This window comes from Grampus griseus, assembly GCF_964374135.1.
Source record: "Grampus griseus genome assembly, chromosome: 15".
Classification (NCBI taxonomy): Eukaryota; Metazoa; Chordata; class Mammalia; order Artiodactyla; family Delphinidae; genus Grampus; species Grampus griseus.
In genome coordinates, this window is record NC_139009.1 from 18892295 (window position 1) to 18908379 (window position 16085).

Genomic DNA, 16085 nt, shown 5'->3' on the forward strand with positions numbered 1-16085 from the left:
AAGAGCCCAGAAGGCTGCAGTGGGCTTGAATTAAACGGGAGCGGCTTTTCTTCTCCGGGGTAAGGTGAATGCTCCTTGGCGACCAATAGGAATAGCTGTTTAAAATTCACAGACAGTAGTGTTTTATATACTTTAAAGCCCCTATTAGTGCAGCCTGGTCACAGCTAAAAATCTGAGTAACATGAGAGTGATGGTGTGACGAGCCAAGCAGTGGCACTGGCTCTGTAAGCTCTGGAAGAAAGGCTGGTCCTCACACTTGACCTTCATCCATCCCTTGGATACTGAGGAAGATACTACAGCAGGAGAATGTATTTCTCTATGTGAAATTAATTCTCATAATCTGTAGCTTAAAAATATTACTAATCAGAAATTTGTAACCCAAGCAAAAGTAACAGAGGTTCTTCTCACACAGGCCTTAAGATCTCTCTGTCCGCCACCCGAAGGATCCATACTTGTCTCTGGTCAGCCAGGCCCAGGTGAAGGCTGCACAGGAGGATGGAGGAGTCAAGAGCCGGAAGGCACGGATTCAAGAAAAGAGAAATGGCGGCAGATGTGGACAGGAAGAGAAGAGGGAAGAGAGAGGGAACTAACACTGATGAGGAAGTGAAGAGGAGGCCCGGCACCCCTGCCTTTCCCACCTGCTGTGATGCAGAACGTAATGTAGAAACAAAGAAGGCACAAGCCTCATATGGAGGCTCTCCTAGGGCATCAAACATGCCCAAGCCAGGCCAGCCGTGCCCTCTAGGCATGTGTGCTCAATCTAGTGTGACCTGCAGGCACTACTGTCTTGGAGTCTGACTCCTGATTCCTAGGCGATGATGCTCCCTAGAGCTACCAGCACCCACTTCCACGCCAGGGAGAGCCCTCAGATTCAGGGGCAGGACTAGCAGCAGCCAGTGTACCAGAACTTGCGGCCGCCGTCACTGTCTTTGCTCTCTTAGGACTGGCTGGTCTCTCCCCCTGGTGGCTGAAGAAGGGGAACAGAGTGAACGTCACAAAAGGGCTGCTCAGTTCAGAATTGTATCACCTCGTTTCACTTCCAAAGGGCTGCCAAGAGTTCATTAACTATAGATTGATGCTTAAAATACTACTAAGAAACTCACTGTAAAAGGGGCAACTTGCTTGTGAGGTCACCACACTTTCAGGGATTCTGCTATGTCTGCTTCCATTTTTGTTTTCTTCTCTGATGAATTTTTTTAAAAAGAAAAGGTGAAAGGATCCTCCTATCCTCCTTCCAGAAACCTCATGGACTTTCCTGAGCAAACTGCCTAAGGGATGCTACACTGACAGAGCTAACAAACTCATGAGAAAAAACTCTTACATCATTCAGAAGTAGGAAATGAACGGTAGTGTGTAAGTGGCGCTTGGTTCTCTTCACTTCGTCTCTGCAAAATGTCTATGGCATGGTAACAGGCACCCGAATTACTGATTTACAAATGACAGCACATGAGTGAAAAGAGCTGTAAGATTTTGTGGAGGAAAAACCCATGCTGGCTACTTTACCTCTAGGGAAAGTCTGTTTGGACTCGAGGCCCACACTTGTCTTTTTTTTTCTACTTTCTATTTGATGTTTTTCAGGAGGGCTGTTCGGGCATTCACAACGGCTTTGAAGGCATCTTCACTACCAGGTGCTACACACTTGTCAGGGTGAAGCAGCACAGCAAGTTTCCGATATGCTTTATTGACTTCATCTCTACGAGGAAAAGCAAAGCTCTATGTCAGTATCGAGGTCAGCCCCCACCCTCCACCCACTGCATTTTAGCTGTTTGGATATCATAACATCTCTTACAGTAAGCATATCCCAAATAAATGTTACCCTTTCTCAAAGGCGGGACTAAAGGACTAGGAAACAAACAATGCACAAATAATATGTAACATTCAAGTAGAAAAATATACAATGCAAAGTGAGTATACGAACAAACATGATCAGATGAAAACAGTACTCGGCACTTCACAGGCACTCGGCATTTGCCGACGGAAGCAATGAGGACAGGGGCCATCAGGGCAGGCCCCCTGGAGGAGGGTTCTGGAAGAAGGTTGGGTTCAGGGATTGACACAGTGGTGGGGAATACAGAGCAGCAGGGAGAGAACCGGCAGAGGCCAGGAAGGGAGCCGGAGCCCGCATGCAGTTCCAGGAGGAAACTGCACTGGGAAGTAACAAGAAACAAAGTTGGCCAGGGAGCAGGGGTCAGTAAGTGAAGGGCCTTGAAGGCAAAACAACAAAAAAGTTGGATTTTTAACAGTAGGTGTTTCATGACAAAACGGTGCTGGGAAAGCTGTTTTTGGAAGTTAGGAGACAGGTAGGAGGTTGTTACAATAACCCAAGCATGAATACAAGTGTTTAGATTAAGGTGTTTGTGGAAGCCAACAAGGGAAGGCAAAAGAGATAACAGAAACAAAGTCCTGGCAGAAGCAGATGATGAGCTGGGTATAGGGGTGGAGAAGACATGAGAAAAAGGGCTGAAATGAGTTCCAGGGTCATGGGGACTCTATGGCCTCGGGGAGGATGGTGGCACCGCTGACCAAGAAAGAGCCACCGGAAAGGGGTACCTGAGAGTGTGAGCTCCCTGAGACCAAAGAAGAAACAAGGGAGAATGTAACGTTATCTAGAGAGGAAAGGAGCAGTACGATCAGTGTTTCACCAAAGACCAGGAAGCCCCAGGAGAGACCGCTAAGGAGCAGGGACTGCTGGGGTGGGGGCTGGAGACCACCGGGCCCTGCAGTTCTCCCCGCTCTTCATATCCTCAGGTGTCAGGCCTCTGAGAGGCTTTCAAGTGCCCAGCCACTCCCCTGGTCAGAGTCTGGCTCTGTCTCTACCAGATGGTTTTATTTCCCACTTCCCTTTTGAATTCCTTTTGTAATTCAAGGTTCTTGTTAACTTATAAGCCTGGATTTGGTGCTTCCCCAAATCTCCTTTATTCTTTATCAGCAGGACTTCTAGTCTGGCTCTTCAAGTCAGGGAGATGGTCTTTGATATCTTGGATGTGATATCTGATCATGTTTGTTTGTATACTCACTTTGCATTGTATATTTTTCTACTTGAATGTTACATATTATATGTGATATCTTACGTGTCAGCTTGGGGAGACTGAGGTCACAGGGCTATGTTAACAGCTGTCCATGTCGTAGGCATACGTTCTAAGGCTTTTTCTGCTTTCTGATCTTAGAGGAGTCCTTCTGAATTTTCTTGTTTTACCTTGCATGTAGCTTTTCTACATAGATAATTTCGATATTAGCTAATAAGAATCACATTCTTCCTAAAAGACTCTCTGTCCTTGAGGCAGTAACAGCATCCTCTCTCTTTCCCATGAGTGAGTCTTGGATTGGGCCCCTCTAGCCACTCTGCTGCCTGAGGAAACATGTCCATATGGGGTTAGTGGTTAGGCCTGATACCTTTCAAGAATTCTGGATAGCAGGAGAAACTTTCAAGGAAAATTTTAGAGAAACAAGACTGAGTCAGGTGTGTAAAAAATATATTAATTCTACTGAAGATTTTTCTTAAAATTCAAGAATAGTAAACATAGCACTGAACAAACATTAAAACTCTCTATAACTTAAAAAAAATGTTTTTAGGGAATTCCCTGGCAGTCTAGTGGTTAAGACTCCATGCTTCCATTGCAGGGGGCATGGGTTCGATCCCTGGTCGGGGAACTAAGATCCCGCATGCCGCACGGCACGGCCAAAAAATAAAATAAAGGTGTATTTAAAAGATAAAATAAAATAAATGTTTTTAGGTTTTGCCCAAACGTGCTCATGCCATACAAATTAGTTTGATAGACCCAGAGGAACAAAGATAAGAAAAGAACATGTTATATTGGTTAAGGATATGGAAATTATGGAGGTCCTGTAAATTTTGGGAGATTCCAGTTAACCACAATGAATAAGTAAGAAACCAAAAGTTTCTTTTTCCCTAATGATTATTGTTCTAAGTTAATTAGTAAGTAATAGTTTCTTAGTTATAGAGCCAATATCCCTTGGAGATGAAATGGAAGAATTTAGGATGTGACTATGGAAGTCTAAAAAGACATTTAAAAGCCACCAATTAATTTTGTGCTATGAGGTCATCTGAATTCCTTCAGGTGTTTAACAGCTCCTCAGTAATGCCTGGCAAGTCCAGGGAGACCAATAACTGTCTCCCTTTTCCCCTCCCCTCTTTCCTTCTGGACTCAAAGATATGCTATGAGACCAAAATGGAGGAGATACTTAATGCTGTTGACGCTGACAAGGCGACCTCAAGAGCTACTTTTTCTTTTGTGGGAATCAAGGTGAAAAAGTAGAAAGGGGAGGAAAGCTATAGTGCAAAATAAAAACGTCTGAGAACTCTAATAATACGTATAGTGACAGTATTATTATAGCATTAAAAGTTATATAACAATTGAAAGTTGTTAAGAGAGTAGATTCCAAGAGTTCTAATCACAAGGAAAAAACATTTTTTTTGGTATCGATATGAGATGGCAGATGTTAATTAAACTTACTGTGGTCATCATTTCACAATATATGTAAGTCAAATCATTATGCTGTACACCTTAAACTCATACAGTACTGTATATCATTTATATTTCAATAAAACTGGGGGGAAAAGTTATATAATCATGCTGGATAATGATTTATTCTTTCACAAAGAGTAGTGATTGTATTTCCTTTTCTCCCAAATAATTATTTTGTTTTTTGTTTTTTTACGCAGCCCTCTCACTGTTGTGGCCTCTCCCGTTGCGGAGCACAGGCTCCGGACGTGCAGGCTCAGCGGCCGTGGCTCACGGGCCTAGCCGCTCCGCAGCATATGGGATCTTCCCGGACCGGGGCACGAACCCGTGTCCCCTGCATCGGCAGGCGGACTCTCAACCACTGCGCCACCAAGGAAGCCCCCAAATAATTATTTTGGATAAAATAAAATAATTTAATATCAACACACACAGACGAGGAACTAGCAGGATTTTTGACAGAGACAGAAAGAAACAGAGACAGGCAGACACACAGTGCTCAGGGTCAAGAACCAATTCTACCACTAACTCCTGAGGTCCTTGACTCTGTTTTTAGTCTCACTGAGTCCCAGTTTTCCCACCTATGAAATGAAATGTTTGGACAGGTTGATTGCTAACACTCTTTCCTTCTCTAAAATTCTATGATTTAAGAATTCTCTTTTTTTTTTCTTTTGAGGTTACATTAGCTTCAAGGCTCTTAGTCGACAAAAGCAGAGCATATAATTTCAGAAGGTACTTATATAATATACAAACCACATAGTTCCCACATTAAGCAGTTGTGCCCTCTGTTTTCTCCCTTTGGTATTCACTTAATTCAGTGAAGGAGCATTATTAAGTAATCTAAGATATTTCCACACATCTTCATATTTCTAGCCAATTACAAGAAGATATCACACTATAATTCCGATGATTGAGTCTTTTTCTATAACAGAAGGCAGCACTAATATCTGAGAGCACTGCTTACCTTGAGGCCCCAGGTTTGACTCCCAACATGTCCCAACTATCTTTACTATTTCGAATTCTGCGAATGCTGTCTGCTTGTTCTTTGGTGAAACTAGCACTGCTATTTGTGATAGGACGTTTCCCGCCGTTTTCACATAAATCAACTATGGATACATAAAAGGTCTGCAAAAAGAAAACACATCCCAGAGGAGAACTGATTTTGAGAAAATAGGAATTCCTTCTAACCATCAACTTAAAGAATTTTAATATATTCCAGTAACTTAAAATTCACAATAAAGCAAACGTACTTTGGAAGATTTTTTTCTTTCATACTATACATACATATATGTGTATATATATATGTATATTTAAGCACACAGTAAGGATAAGGAATAAAATTTCAATGGCTTATAATCCTACTCTCAGATAACCACACTTGAAATTAAAAACTAGTACATGAATATTGTTAGAAAAATTCAAATAGTAGGAAAAAGTGTAAAATGAAAACTGTCTCCCTACCCCTCAAGTTCCTCTCCTTGAGGTAACCATTGTTAACATATTATTTCAGTATCCTTCCAGAATAATTTTCTATCAGTACCCAGTCCATACACACATCCAAACCCTAAGCATTTACATAAAAGAGAGCAGATTAAACACACTGCTTAGCACCTTGCACTTTTTTTTCACATAATAATAAATCTTGGAACCTTTCTCTAGCTGCATATAGACACTTTCTTCCTTCTTTCGTCTAGCTTTTTCTTTTACATCTTTATTGGAGTATAATTGCTTTACAATGTTGTGTTAGTCTCTGCTGTATAATAAAGTGAATCAGCTATATGTATACATATATCCCCATATCCCCTCCCTCGTGCGTCTCCCTTCCACTCTCCCTGTCCCACCCCTATAGGTGGTCACCAAGCACCGAGCTGATCTCCCTGTGCTATGCGGCTGCCTCCCACTAGCTATCTATTTTACATTTGGTAGTGTATATATGTCAGTGCCACTCTCTCACCTCGTCCCAGCTTACCCTCCCCTCCCCAATTCCTCCTTTTAGATGACAGTTCAGTATTCTACTGTGTGACTTACCATAATTTATTTAACCAACTCCCTATTCTTGGACAGGTCAATTGTTTCTAGGTTTTTTCACAAACAGTGCTTTAGTGAATATTTTTTTATGTGTATATATCTCTGCACACTTGTGGGAATACTGCTTTTGGATAAATTCCTAAAAGAATAACTACTGAATAAAAGTGTACGTGCATTTTACTTTTTGATTTTGACAACTTTCATACAAAAAGGCTATACCAGTTTATACTCCCATCACTGTGTATGGGAGTGCCTATTTCCCCACACCCTTGTCAACATTGGGCATTATCATACATCTTCACTTTTGCCAAGCTGATGTGTATCTCACAGTTTTTATTTCATTTCTTTAATTATAAGCGAAATTGAGTATCTTTTCATTTGCTTATCAGTCTTTTCTTGTTCTGTAAACTGTTCATATTCTTTTCCTATTTTTATAATGTTTTTCAAAGTGAAAACTATTTTTGATCCTGCTCATATTTCATGCTCTATGCACTATTATTGTTGTTAAATAACTTCACTCAAAAGACTAATTTAATACACTATGGCTGCTTTTAAATTGACTTATCTCCTCATCCCTCCATTTCTTTTTTAACCTCTTCCTCTTTTTTTTCCAGATATTTCTATAGTGCCTATTATCATCTAAAACTTTTATCCTTCTCTTTGACTCCTCTTTCTTATCTCCAGTATTAGCTAATCAAGTTGGCAACCTAAACAAGAAGCCTTGACATGTGAAAAGGGGTGTCAAAGGAAAAGCCGTTAGATACCAAGACAAGAGAAGCGTTAACTTAGTTTTAGTCTATCTTAATACTGCTCTGTGTTAACAGTGTAAGATAAAACCAAGTTCCTTCCTGACATAAAGTGTCTATTAAATATATAGGAAACAAAGAAAGTATTGATTAAATTGAACCAGCAGGAATGCACTACTTCTAAGTACTTACAGAATAGTTTATTATACTCTGTTACCCTTTTTTTTTAAAGACTATCCATTAGTTCTACCCAAGATTAATCTAAAAAAATAAAAGCAACCTAAAAGGGATCATAGTTCACAAATGTTTGCTTGTGTTACGTATGAATAAGGTTTTCTTCTAGTCTGTAAGTTAACCTAAAATATAAACACTCACAGATTTCTGAGGGCACAAGCATTTACTCATAACACATAATGTTATAGAAGGCTAGCTGTGGTGATACAGAGAATGCTAGAACTGAAGTCAAAAGTCTGTTCAAATTCCTTGTCTGAGTGCCAGCCATGTTGGAGTACTGGGTACTGGACCAAACCTCCTGCCATAAACTACTATAAAAGTGAACAAATATATGAGGTAACTCTTTTCAGGTAGTGGACAACAGCAAGTGCAAGGCTGCTCCTTGGTCTTCTACCTGGAGTCCATTTCCTGACCCTGTCACAGAAAGCCAGAGTCTGAGCAGACACAAAGTCCCACTGAGCTAAGGAGGCAGAGGTGAGAGCTTGAGGATGCGAAGTGGCTAGAATCTGTGGAGCAGGGCCTTGGATAGGAGGGGATTGTGCAGAGCTGGGCCCCAGAAGTCCATGTGAGGGCTCCCTACCAGTTTGTAGCTGAGGGCTAGGCTATTAATACATAGGATGAGATCACCTGAGGCTTATCAGATAATAGCTACTAAGGGGTTGAGAACAGAACTGGCTAGTGGTGGGAACTGACTACTAAGGGGAAGAGCCATCCTGGGGACACCAGAATTTGGCCTTGTCAGAGGAGAGAGACTGCCTTAACATCTCATTAATACCCCTAGCATCTAGCTGAGACACCACAGAAAGGCTTTGCCTTGGGAGTTAGATTCATTCTAACAAAACCTAAAACCAAGAACGACAAGATCTGCAAGGGGGACAGAATTTGCAGGCTGAGTCCTGCCAAATTAGAAGGGCTTGGGAAACACTTTGGGTTTCCTTCAGATCCTTGCTATTAAAGCAAAAAGTCAAGCCTACACAAGTTCAATGTAATCTGCCAATAACTGAACTGCCTGCTGAAACAAAACCAACATTCTTCTGAGGCAAATAAACAAATCTAGAGTCTCTATAATGTATTGTCTACAATGTCTGGTGTTAAATCAAAAATCACTACTCATACAAAGAAACAACAATGTGATCCATAGTCAAGAAAAAAGCAGTCCATAGAAACTGAACCCAAGATGGCTCAGATATTGGACAAAGACTGTAAAGCTGCTATTATCACTATTTCAAAGAGATAAAGAAAAATATGTTCAAAATGAGTAAATAGAGAATCTCAGCAAAGAACTGGAACTACACAAAAGAACCAAATGCAAATTCTACAACTGAAAAGTAGTGAATTGAAAACTTCACTTGGTAGATTTAACAGCAGATTGAAATCACATCAATAGAGACTATGCAATCTGAAAAACAGAGGAAAATGGAAGAAAAATAAAGTCTCAAGGACTATGGGAAAAAACAAAATGGTCTAATATATACGTAATTGGAGTCCCAGAAGGAAAAGAGAGTGAAAATAGGGCCAAAAAAAATTGGAAGAAGTAACGGTTTAAAAAAAAAAACTTCCCATATTTGATGAAAAACACCTGCTTACCAATCCAAGAAAATCAACAAACCCCAAGTAAGGTAAATATAGAGAACCACACCCAGGCACATAGCACAACTGCTGAAAATCAAAGATAAACTCTTGAAAGTAGCTGGAGGAAAAAAAGGACACATTATATATAAAGGAATAAGAGTAAGAACAGGTGCTAACATCTCATGGGACACAACAGAGGCCAGAAGAGAATGAACCAGTGTCTTCAAAGTGCTGAAAGAAAGTTAATCTCTAACAGTTATTTACACCTCTTGGACAAATCACTACTACTCTTTGATGTCCTCATATCTGAAATGAGAATGATACCTGCCACACATTAAGAGTCTCATATGAGTGAAGCATGTAAACTTCTCCAGAAGTTTAATTGATTAATTTAATTTAAATGGTTAAGTATCATGATTGCATACATATAGGTACAAACTATGTACCTATATAGTCTATGTATTCAAAAGAATAGAAAAGTGGCAAACCAATATCAACCTTATTTGGTCTTGAAATAGACACTACTGATGCCCAATTCAGCCTGTCAGCCAAGGATAAAACCTGTCTTCTAGTAGAAGGGGTGACATCTTGTTAGAAGGAAATTCAGCACAAAAGATTAAATAAAATCCCACTTGATAATTAAGAACAACTCTTTATAGTATAGCTACATTATTTGAAATGCTAAAAATTCCCAAAATATCAGATATATTCATAAGAAAAAATGCATTATTCATGCCACCACTTACTTTCGAATGTATCTATAATTAAGAGTTGACTGAACTTCCCTGGTGGCATAGTGGTTAGGAATCTGCCTGCCAGACTTTCTCACCTTCTGAGATGGCCCACACTCTATCTGTGAAGTGTGTTTCTCCCAAGGCCACTCTCACCTTCTGAGATGGCCCACACTCTGTCTGTGGAGAGTGCTTCTCTCTAAATAAATCTACTTTAGGACTTCCCTGGTAGCACAGTGGTTAAGAATATGCTTGCCAATGCAGGGGACATGGGTTCGATCCCTAGTGCGGGAATATCCCACATGCTGTGGAGCAACTAAGCCTGTGAGCCACAACTACTGAAGCCCGCACGCCCTAGAGCCCGCGAGCCGCAACTACTGAGCCCACGTGCAGCAACTACTGAAGCCCATGTGCTCTAGGGCCCGCGTGCCACAACTACTGAACCTGTGTGCTGCAACTACTGAAGCCTGCACACCTAGAGCCCATGCTCTGCAACAAGAGAAGCCACCACAATGAGAAGCCTGCGCACCGCAACGAAGAGTAACCCCCACTTGCTACAACTAGAGAAAGCCTGCGCACAGCAATGAAGGCCCAACGCAGTCCAAAAATAAATAAATAAATAAATAAATAAATAAAATCCACTTCTTACCTAAAAAAAAAAAGAATCTGCCTGCCAATGCAGGGGACATGGCTTTGAGCCCTGGTCTGGGAAGATTCCACATGCCATGAAGCAATTAAGCCCGTGTGCCACTACTGAGCCTGCGCTCTAGAGCCCACAAGCCACAACTACTGAAGCCCGCATGCCTAGAGCCCGTGCTCCACAAGAGAAGCTACCGCAATAAGAAGCCCAAGCACTTCAAAGAGTAGTCCCCGCTCACCACAACTACAGAAAGCCCGCACATAGCGGGCCAAAGCAGCCAAAAATTAATTCCTTTTTTTAAAAAGAAAAAAAATCTTTTTTAAAAAAGGAGTTGACTATAATTTGTTGTTTAGGTAGTCTCCCCCCTTAAAATTATTCTAGATTATTAAATTCTAAAAAATGACCATCTATTCAGGTTGCCATGTTAGTCCATCCTTCTATTGCCTACGTGATCGGTGAGACCGAACTTTTACGTATGACTGGCTGGATTCTGCAATGATAGTCTCCTGGTCTCTAACTGTACCCCCATGGGCTACGATATAGGATTATATTAGCTATGGCAAGGCAATTTTGCCAAAGTAATGCCTTCGTTTGATTATGCATACAAATGTAACCAAAGGTGGTTTTAAAGAAAATCTTTGTCCCATTTAAGTAAGTATATAATAAGTGTTGTTAAACTTGATGATCATCAGGATCACCTATAGAGATTTTTCAAAATACAGGTTCCTCAGCTCCATCAAAACATTAAGCTTCCGGTAGGTCTGGAGCCCAGCAATTTGTATTTTGAAGAATTTCCCCAGGTAATTCTGATGAGCAGCCAGATCTGGTCTAAAACAGACAGCAGACAAATATCACACATACACACACACTCATTCTCTCCCTCTCTCTCCCATTCTTTCTTTCTTACTAGCTTCGGAAAAGAAAGCTTATTCTAATGAGAAATTCCTATTACTATTTTGCTTCTCATAATTTACACTAAAATTTGGTATGGTCAGCCTTGACACAAACTCTAAAACAATAAAATGCCAGGTTACCTGGAACATCTCACTGATTCCTTCTCCAGTTTGAGCCGAAGTTTCGAAGTACAGGAACCCTTTGCTTTCAGCCCAAAGACGTCCTTCACTTTCATCAACACAGCGGTGCTTAGCACAGTCGATCTGAAATTAAAAGTTGGGGGCAGGGGGAGAGAAGATTCCAACCTTGTCCCACTAGCATAGGCCCAGTAGGTCTCTGTCAATCCTTTGCTGAGGCAAAAACTCTTCTTAAGTGAACCCCAGCACTAGCATATAAAATTATCAGGAACAAAAAAGATTAAAAAATTACTTATATTGAATGTGGACTGATTTTCTGTGGCAAAACCACAAGTGCCTGATACCAGCATTCTCCTTTGAGAACACTGCTGCTGCTCACCTCTGTGAAAGCTGGCTTCATCACATCTGCCACGCCTGAGGGCCATGGTCTGCCCTTCACACCTTTCCACAGTCCACATTTCACCTAATTGCTTCCCCTCCTCCAGTCAGGTCAGAGTGTTATTATTAGGCTCCACCTCTCCTGCTCAGTCACCATTATCCTCCCCAAGTATGGCACCAGTGAAAAAAATGGATAAAAATCCTGATATGCCAGGCTTTATTTTTTAACTGTTTTTGTTTTAGGGACCTTTGTTTTGAAAAGCTGTTGATTCCTGTATTACAGATTGCAGAATTTTTTTCTTTTTATTTATTCCCCAAAACTCAGCCACACTCTTCCCATAATGAACCTAGAAAGTTAAGCACACCATTTCCAAAGCAGTTACCTTGTTGGCACACACTGCAAATACAATATTTTCCATGTTTCCATGAGGTCCAAGATCTTGCTTCATTTCTGCCAGCCATGCATCAAGGGCATCAAAGGAATCTTTCTGCCCAACATCATAGACCAGTATCACACCCTGTGTGTCCTTGTAAAACTCATTACGAACCTTTACATAAAAGAACAGGTGCACAAAATGTAGGTATTATGATTTTATAAAAGTATATCTCACAGTCATTGACTTAGCAAAGTGTGTTCTTTTGTGTATTCATAGTGTTTTCTAATTGTTACTACTGGCCTTTGGAGGGCTTTTTATAAAATCAAAGTAACATAATAATAATTTTAAAAGTCTCTTAGTATAGAAGGACTTGTGATGGAACTGACGGCCTCCTGCCCCACCCCTCCTCACCTCCAGTTCCACTCCCCAGAGGCGATCAATCTTTCATTGTTGTTAGTAGGTCTTTAGAAGAACGCAAATTATATAGCATTCTTCTTAAGGAGAACTAGGAAGGTGAATGAATAATTAAAAAGGACTTAAGGCAAAAAATGACACAAGTATCAGCAGTAGGTACAGCCATTTATATATCACATCCCAAAGCTGGCTTCCCCCAGGATGCTAGGCAGAACCTCCCTATGACTCTTGGGTCTCTATAGCAACTCTAGAACTCCAAACTCTGAGTGTCTGTGTGATGCAGTGGAAAAGAGCATGGGCTCTGGAGTCAGATCTGGGTTCACACTTACTTACTAGTTGTGTGATCTTGGGCAAGTCACATAACCTCTCTGCATCTCAGTTTCCTCATCTGTAAAATGGGGATAACACTACTTACTTCACAGGGTTATTATGAGGATTAAATGAGATAATGAAGGCAGAGCACCTAAATAGTGCCTGGAAAACAATGTGTATCAGTACCTTCTCCTTTCCTTCCTTGCATTCATTCTGACTGTCCTCCTTTGATGTTCTTATTAAAAATGGCAACTGAGGACTTCCCTGGTGGTGCAGTGGTTAAGAATCCGCCTGCCAATGCAGGGGACATGGGTTCGAGCCCTGGTCCAGGAAGATCCCACATGCCGTGGAGCAACTAAGCCCGTGTGCCACAACTACTGAGCCTGTGTTTCTACAGCCCACATGCCACAACTGAAGCGCGCGTGCCCAGAGCCTGTGCTCCACAACAAGAGAAGCCACCACAATGAGAAGCCCGTGCACGGCAACAAAGAGTAGCCCCCGCTCGCCGCAACTAGAGAAAGCCCGCGCACAGCAACAAAGACCCAACGCAGCCAAAAATAAATAAACAAATAAATAAATAAATGTTCCTTTAAAAAAAAAAAGGCAACTGACCTCTGGGGCATATCTTCAATTCTGGGAAGAGGCAACATGAAGTACAGGGCGCAATGAAGTGGTAGAGGCGCTAACGTGACAGGTTAGGCGGATAAGGAACAACACTGACAGGCTGGGGTTTTCAGGCCAAAATTCCAGTAAGAATCCTGACAGAGGCCATGTATTATATGTTCTTTTCAGAAAATTCCAGTAAGTACTCAGACTCACGCTGGATATGTAGTAAGAATGAAGACATCTCTCACACATCTGGCATGAAGTGTCTATAGGTTTCTGAGCATAGAGAGACACCTGGACCAAGAATGTAAGTGCCTCTTAATTTATATAAACATAGAAAGCTATCCCCTAAAATCAAAACCAACAAAATCGGAACGAATTTAATGTGATGAAGACCAGGAAGGTGTCTTCTACCCTCAGTACTCATGGCCCTTAGCCCTCCTGCAGGAGTTACAATAGAGTTTTCCCTTCTGTCTAGAAACTCCTGCTGCCTGGGCTCCCACACACCACATTCTCCCGGTTCTTAACTGATCTCTCTTCCACTGACTCCTCTTCTCTCCATTGCTCCCACTCCAGTCTGCCGCCACAATTCCAAACCCTGTCCTGGGCCCTCATCCTTTCTTTGTTATCCTTCCTCCCAGCTCAGCAAAATCAACCACTTGCGCGGTTTCGACTGTGAGAACCTCCAAGCTGAGTCCTTTCATCAGCTTCTAGACCCACATTTCCAATGAGCTCTAGACTTCCAGCTGAATGTCCTGTTGGAAACTCAGACTCCATCTGCACAACAGGAAACCCTCCAATTCATTCCTTCCTAAACTTTTCCTTCTCTTGAACGTCTAATGAAAGCAGCACACCCCTTGCTGAACCACTCAGGTTGAAAGCCTGGTGTTAGCCTCTGCTGCTCTTCTGTTCCCTTGCCCAGCAGATTCAAACAGTTCTGTAGAAGCCGCCTCTGCCATGCTTCTTGCACTGTCACTTCCTTTCCATTTTCATTGCCAACATTATCTCTTGACTGCACAACTGCAAGAGTCTTCTAAGCAATCTCCCTAGCAACGTTATATATTGTGCATATGTATATTTTTAAAGCCCCGGCTCAAAAATTCTTTATTGTTTCCCTACTGCCCACCCTCCAAAGTTCAGACTCTTTTAATTGATATTAACAGTGTCTGATCAGTCCTCCACCAACTTCCCAGCTTGATCCCCCTCCTGTTCCCTGTACTTCAAACTGGATAATCTCTCATTCCCCAAACCTGTCCTACGCCTTCCTAACTCCACCTGGAAATGGATACCTCTTCATCTTTCATTTTCTAAGATCTAGCTATAATGCTGTATCTTTCATGTAGCTTCTTCTTCCCCCTTTCTCACCATCTAATCCCCTCCACCTGCAAAACAGAATGCAATCTCTACGTCCCCTGGAATACCACAGCATTCTGTACTTCTAATAGCACTCATGTCACTTCCTGTCTAGTTTCATAGTTAGTAGCATATCCAGCTGTCTTCCCCACTAGACTGTAAGCGACATGAAGGAACATATCTTTGTGTCACCCCCTGGGCCTAGCAGGTATAAGTATTTGTATAATCAAATGGCTGAAGGTGCTATAGTAGAGAACAAAAGTAGAGGCCAAAAGGGAAAAGAATTCCAAAATCAGATCACGCTGTTCAGAGGGAGATTTGTGTGTAAAAAGAGAATTAAATGAGCTCAATGGATTTCTCTTTCAAGGGACTCAAGTTCAAGTCTGGGTTCAGCAACTAGCTGTCATCTTGAGTAAGTGACTTTATTACCTCAAGCCTTAGTTTCTGTAAAATGGCAAGGTCAAAGTTGATGCCTCAGTGGTCCCTAGAGTTCCATTATTCTTACCTCCCCAAACAGCTTTCTACTGTAGTCCTGGCAGACTTGCCGCATCCAAAGTTTAATTAAATAGGATGCTAAGGGACCTGGAATTATTTAATTTTAAAGCAGAGATGGCAAACTTTCTAGCTTGTAGGTTAGAGAGAGCTGTTAGTTTAATATCACTCAGGCCTCAGAAAGTTTTAATAGACGCACTAACTCATCCCAATAAACCCCAGAATTCAGCTGTGTGCACCAGTGGAAGCAAGACTCGTGGTAAAATACAGGCCATCGTTCTCTTGGGAGTCCCCTCTCTGACACTTTCCTCCGAGATTGCTATCTGACACACTAAGCAGACTGTCTTTTCTCAGCAGGCCCTTTGGGTAAAACTGTCAAACGGACTGGTGACAATGGAAACTTCAATGGAGGACAGACGCTAAGGATTTGAGGAAGCCAGGGACCTTGAGAATCACTGTGGATGCTTCACTAGGTGTGTGCTGGGCACAGGTGTACTTTGGTCAGTTCAGGGCTTAGAAAGAAGATGATGGCTTTGGTCTCGTCAAATAGGAGGGTTTGAGCTACAGAGAGCAAATACTTGACCAAAAAGGAGAGATCAAGGCTATTTTGGAGAAAAGGTACTTCAGAAGTGGTGATTTCAAGGTGCTTCTATTAATTATACTTCTATTTTTGTGAGCTGCTAAAAAATA

At 41.6% G+C, this 16085-nt stretch overlaps 1 protein-coding gene across 1 annotated transcript in view; it reads right to left on the reverse strand.

The window, feature by feature from the left end:
- Window positions 1-1287: 1287 nt before the first annotated feature.
- Window positions 1288-16085, reverse strand: part of DNAJC27 (DnaJ heat shock protein family (Hsp40) member C27) — a gene marked incomplete at its 5' end in the record, with an annotated part of 35581 nt that continues 20783 nt past the window's right edge. Inside the window, 4 exons of the mRNA XM_082672646.1 lie at window positions 1288-1693; window positions 5446-5606; window positions 11467-11589; window positions 12225-12389. Of these exons, the coding sequence (XP_082528772.1) occupies window positions 1561-1693; window positions 5446-5606; window positions 11467-11589; window positions 12225-12389 (582 nt within the window). The 3' untranslated portion in view covers window positions 1288-1560. The remainder of the gene's footprint in view (window positions 1694-5445; window positions 5607-11466; window positions 11590-12224; window positions 12390-16085) is intronic.